General features: G+C 39.4%; 1 protein-coding gene across 3 annotated transcripts in view; it reads left to right on the top strand.

The window, feature by feature from the left end:
• Positions 1 to 6,000, top strand: part of RB1 (RB transcriptional corepressor 1) — a 190,729-nt gene that overhangs the window by 90,204 nt on the left and 94,525 nt on the right. For all 3 annotated transcript variants that reach the window (XM_004376579.3, XM_023731571.1, XM_023731570.1), the window contains one exon: positions 4,222 to 4,309. In XM_004376579.3, coding sequence (XP_004376636.1) covers positions 4,222 to 4,309 — 88 coding nt within the window. The remainder of the gene's footprint in view (positions 1 to 4,221; positions 4,310 to 6,000) is intronic.

Here is a 6,000-nt window from a genome sequence, read left to right as displayed (position 1 = left end):
CATTTAATTCTGCTCTAATTCTTATTATTTCCTTCCCTCTGGCACCTGTGGGCTTTTTTTGCTGCTCTCTTTCTACTTGTTCGAGTTGTAGGGTTAATGTTTTGATTATGGCCCCTTCTTCTTTTTGGATGTGTGCATTTATTGCTATAAACTGACCTCTGAGCACTGCTTTTGCAGTCTCCCAAGGGTTCTGGTAGGATGTGTTTTCATTCTCGTTTGATTCTATGAATTTCTTTATTCCATCCTGAATTTATTCTGTAACCCAGTAGTTTTTGAGCAAGGTGTTGTTCAGTTTCCATGTGTTTGATTGGTTTTTCCTTGCTTTTTGTGTTGTTGATTTCTACTTTTATGGCTTTATGGTCAGAAAAGATGCTTTTTAATATTTCGATGGTTTGGATTTTGTTAAAGCTTGCTTTATGGCCTAATATGTGGTCTATTCTGGAGAATGTTCCATGTGCGTTGGAAAAGAAAGTATACTTGGCTGCTGTTGGGTGCAGTGTTCGGTATACGTCCGTGAGATCAAGTTGGTTGATTGTAGCATTTAGCTCTTCTGTGTCTTTGTTGAGCTTCTTTCTGGATGTTTTCTCCTTCACAGAAAGTGGCATGTTGAAGTCTCCTACTACTATTGTGCAGCTGTCTATTTCTCTTTTCAGGGCTGTTAGAGTTTGTTTTATGTAGTTTGAAGCCCTGTTGTTGGGTGCGTAAATATTTATTATAGTTATGTCCTCCTGGTGTATTGACCCTTTAATCATTATATAGTGTCCTTCCTTATCCTTTGTGGTAGATTTTACTTTAAAGTCTATTTTGTCAGAGATTAATATTGCCACTCTTGCTCTTTTTTGAGTGTTGTTTGCTTGATATATTTTTTTCCATCCTTTGAGTTTTAGCCTGTTTGTGTCTTTTAGTCTAAGGTGTGTCTCTTGTAGGCAGCTTATAGATAGATCATGGTTTTTTTTTATCCAATCTGCCACTCTCTGTCTCTTTATTGGTGCATTAAGTCTGTTTCCATTCAGTGTAATTATTGATAGGTATGAGTTTAGTGCTGTCATCCTGATGTCTCTTTTTGTGTGTTGTTTCACATTTTGTTTGTTCCCCTTAATTTTCTGTGCTGAGTCGTTTTTCTTTATGTATTTTTTTTTTCATCTTTTTCATTGTTGTAGATTTTGTGTTTGCTGAGTCTTTGTATTTTTCTACTTTTTTCTTTTGATTTGTAGGATTGTTAGATTCCTTATGTGGTTACCTTAATATTTACCCCTATTTTTCTAAGTTTATACCAGTCTTTTATTTCTTTATATCACATTGACTTCCTCTCCATATGAAAAATCTATGTCTGCATTTTTTAAGTCTCTCTTTTTTCTTTTAATATTGTCCTTTTTACATATTGATATCTCTGTTTCCCTGTTTTCAATATTTTAGCTTTGATGTATTTTTGACTTCCCTATCTGAGTCAATATCTGGTTGCTCTGTCCTGTGTTCTAGTCTTGCATTGTTATCTGATGTTATTGATTATCTAATCGTAGGACTCCCTTTAGTATTTCTTGTAATTTTGGTTTGGTTTTTGCAAATTCCCTAAACTTCTGTTTGTCTCGAAATGCCCTAATTTCGCCATCATATTTGAGAGACAGTTTTGCTGGATATATAATTCTTGGCTGACAGTTATTTTCCTTCAAGGCTTTATATATGTCATCCCATTGCCTTCTTGCCTGCATGGTTTCTGCTGAGTAGTCCGAGCTTATTCTAATTGACTCTCCTTTGTAGATGACTTTTCTTTTATCCCTAGCCTCTCTTAAAATTCCCTCTTTATCTTTGGTTTTGGTAATTTTGATTATAATATGTCTTGGTGACTTTCTTTTGGGATCTACCATATGTGGGGTTTGATGAGCATCTTGGATAGATATCTTCTCAACCTTCATGATATCAGGGAAGTTTTCGGTCAACAAATCTTCAACAATTTTCTCTGTATTTTCTGTTATCTCCCCCGTTCTGGTACTCCAGTCACTCATAGATTATTTCTCTTGATAGAGTCCCACATAAGCCTTAGAGTTTCTTCATTCTTTTTAATTCTTTTATCTGATTTTTCTTCAAATAAGTTGGCATCAAGTGCTTTATCTTCAGTGTCACTAATTCTAACTTCTACTGCCTCAATTATGCTCCTATGACTTTCTATTCAGTTGTCTAATTCTGAAATTTTATTATTAATCTTCTGGATTTCTGATTGCTGTCTCTCTGTGGATTCTTGCAGCCTGTTATATTTGTCATTATGTTCTTGAATAACTTCTTTAAGTTCCTCTACTACTTTGTCTGTGTCTTCTTTGGATGTTTCTGCATTTGGAAGAATTTCCTTTCTAATTTCTAGAAGAGTTCTGTATGTTAATCTTTCGTATTCTGCCTCTGGTAATTCCAAGGAATTCTCTTCCTCCAGAGAATTTATTGATTTCTTTATTTTGGGAGCTTGCTGAAGCCATCATGGACTGCGTCTTTATGTGATTTGATATTGACTGTTGTCTCTGAGCCATCAATAAGTTATTATAATTTTATTTTATATTTATTTAGTGAGTCCTAGCTTCTTGTTTTATTTTGTTTTAATATGCCCAAATAGGCTGCTCATATGCGCTAGTTTGATTATTGATGCCTTTGAAGCTCTAATGTCCTGTCACCAAGTAGTTAGTTCTGTATCTAAGTATGAGCACACAGGAGTCCGTTAAATTTTCCTGTATGGGTTCAGCTCAGGTGTCCAGGTAGTCAGACATCAAGTGTGTGGTGTAGGCTCTCACCTACAGTTAGAGGCATGGGTGATTGGTGTAGGCACAAGTATCTGGCTGAAGTAGGGGTCACGCACTGAGCCAGGCAGGGGGCTGACGACTGCCCCTGAGAGTCTGAAAGGAAAGCATGTCCCTATTCCCTAGAGCGAGTAGGTAGGTGAGTTTTGCAGCCGGACTATGAGCACCCCACTCTGTTGGCTGTAAAGACTCGAGGGCACCACTTATTCTTGGACCCCTGTAGCAGGTGACTATGTGGCATAGGTGGAGTCAAGATTCCTCAAACCCCTGGTGCGGATCAGTAAAGGTGCCTGCTCAAAGGGCAGGGCTGTGTCGAGGATCACAAATCTGCCACTTCACAGCTGAAACAGTTGAAGTTAGACTTCAGATGTTTACCCTGTTGTACTCTGCTAGTGAGGGCTTACGCTGTTGAGATGGTTCCCTACAGGTCTATACAGGGGTGTAAGGCACTCAAAGTCTGTAGACCCCTTATGCCTGTGCCTAGCAAAGGAGCTGTGCCGACCCTGAGTTCCTGGCTTAGGGGAGCCAGTAGCTTATTTGTTCCCTCTCTAAGGCCAGGAAAATGGGTCAGGGTGCCTTTTGGGATCTACTTCCGGCCCAGTGGACTCAGACTTTGGAAGGCCGGACCGGTGCAGAGCTGGGAGGGAGGATGTAAAAGGGAGAGAGGTTTTTCCCAAATGGGCTTTTTTTTCTTTTTTAAATCTCTGCGAAAGGCCGCACGCATGTACTTATCTTTAGCCACTTGGGAGCTGCTTTTCACTGGTTTGGAGTGTCCAAGTAGAATCTCTGCTGCCAGATCTCTCTCGATGTGGACACTGCCTCCCGAGCGTGCGTGCAGAGCTGTTGCCTGCTTCACTGCATATGTCAGACCCAGTTGGGGCTGATGAGTTGGGGCTCCAGCCAAGCGAGTCTGGTCTGGCACTTCTCGCTTCGTCAGAACCGTCTCCCTCTCCCCCGGCCACTTAGTCCGATTCCTCAGCTTTGCCTTGTTCAGGGCTCCTAGATATTCATATACAATCAAATCACTTGTTTTTCCAGGTCTTTGTTGTAAGAGGGGTATAGAAAGCCATCTGAGTACTCTGCCATCTTGGCCCCGCCGCTGAAAGAATACCATTTTGTTGTCAGTTTATGTATTTTCTCCTGAAAATAATCTCATTAGTTTGACCAGTTAATGCTTTATGGATATATGGTTTCATTAGTAAATAAGTGTCCACTTTTATAATCATAAACTTACTAATTATGAATACATCTTAAAGATTGAAATAAAATATAATTCTTTGTTATCAGCAATACACTGAGAATTTTGTAAAGTCTTGTTTAAGCAAACTTCTTAAAGATAAAGAGTAGACAGTGAGTTTGGAGATATGTTTAACTTGTGGAATAAATACATTTTATTTGTTTCCTTCATTGCTTAACACTTCTTTCTGTTTGTTTTCTTTAGGACTGTTATGAATACTATTCAGCAATTAATGATGATCTTAAATTCAGCAAGTGATCAACCATCAGAAAATCTGATTTCCTATTTTAATGTAAGCCATTAGTAAAATATTATTTGTGATGATATCTTGGTGAAGATATTTGAAATTAGAAGTTAACATATTGAGTATTTATTTAAACACCTACTTCCCATCCAGCATGTTGTTGCCCTTTATTTTATTTCTTGCTTTTTTAAAGCCCCCAAATTAGATATTATTATTGTTTTATTTAGTCAGTGTTGTTTTTAGATTTATTCATGTTTACCAGTTACCTTGCTTACTATTCTTTCATGCAACTTAAACCTCACTCCTGAGATCATTTTCTTTTTTCTTCAAATACATTCTTTAATAATTCCTTTAGCAAGGGTCTATGTGGAGTGACTTACAAGGTTTTTTGTTTGTTTCTTTTCTTGTCTGAAAATATCTCTGTCCTTATTTTTGTAAGATAGTTTACCTGAATGTTCAATTCTAGGTTGACATTTACTTTCTCTTAGAAATTTAAAGATACTGTCTTACTGGATCACTGATGGCTTAGTGATTAAGAGCTTGGCTGTTAACCAGAAGGTTGGCAGTTTGAATCCCCCAGCCACTCCTTGGAAACCCTATGGGGCAGTTCTGCTCTGTCATACAGGGTCACTATGAGTCAGAATTGATTCAATGGCAACAGGATTTTTTTTTTTTTTTTTTAATCTTAGTGCTTCCTGGCCCTCATTGTTGCTGTTAAGAAGTTGTCTGTCAACCTGTTATTCCTCTGTAGTTAATCTATCTTTGACTCTGGCTGTTTTTAAGATCTTTTCTTTGAATGCAATGTTTTATAGTTGGACTAGGTGTGGATGTCATTTTATTTACGCTGTTTTGCATTTGTTCTGATTCCTTCATCTGAGAATTCTGAACATTATCAGCCATTGAGCCCTAGTGGCACAGTGGTTAAGCACTCAGCTGTCAACCAAAAAGTTGACAGTTCAAACCCACCAGCTCCTCCACAGGAGAAAGATGTGGCATTCTGCTTCTGTAAGGATTTACAGACTTGAAAAGCCTATGGGGAAGTTCTACTCTGTCCTATAGGGTTGTATTGCCTTTCTTTGATTCTGTTTTCTTTTCTAAAAAAAGTCTTTTCATGGTGGAAAATGTGAAACACATGTAAAAGTAAGGAGACTATATAATGAAGCCTCAGTACATGTAAAAACGGCATGGGGGCAGTGTCTGACCTCCTTTAACTTCATTGGGGGAAGGAAAATCAAGATCAGTAGCCCAAGGCTGATTCCCATGAGGCAGAGGTCAGACATGCCTCCTCTCTCTGCCTTCTTTACCAATTCTGGCACCAACCATCCCTCCCACGGCACTCTACTTCTCTGCTGGGTTCAACAATTCATTGCAATGGCCACACAGAACTCACAGACAATATTCATGATTATAGGGTTTGTTAGGGAAGTAACATGTTATAATTCAGGCTCAGGAACACTCAGGTTACAGCTCTTCCATCAGGACAGCCTCTTCCCAGCTGTCCTCACAGGCACGCCTCTCCTTGGCCCTCGACCTCTGCCGGAAGGCACTCAGCTTTCTCTCTCCATGGGCTGGGAAGCCCACCATGCTGTCTCCCTGCTATTGGGTCTCTGCTGCTGGGTCTCTCCTGCTACCACTTCTCACTGTCTTCAGGGTTACAGCTCGCTCGCTCTCTCAGTCTCCTGCTTCCAGGAGCTTCTCGGCGCAGGGATCCCAGGTCCAAAGGATGTGCTGGCTCCTGG

The sequence above is a fragment of the Trichechus manatus genome, unplaced genomic scaffold (genome assembly GCF_000243295.1).
Source record: "Trichechus manatus latirostris isolate Lorelei unplaced genomic scaffold, TriManLat1.0 scaffold00044, whole genome shotgun sequence".
NCBI lineage: Eukaryota > Metazoa > Chordata > Mammalia > Sirenia > Trichechidae > Trichechus > Trichechus manatus.
This window is presented reverse-complemented; position numbering and strand designations above follow the sequence as displayed.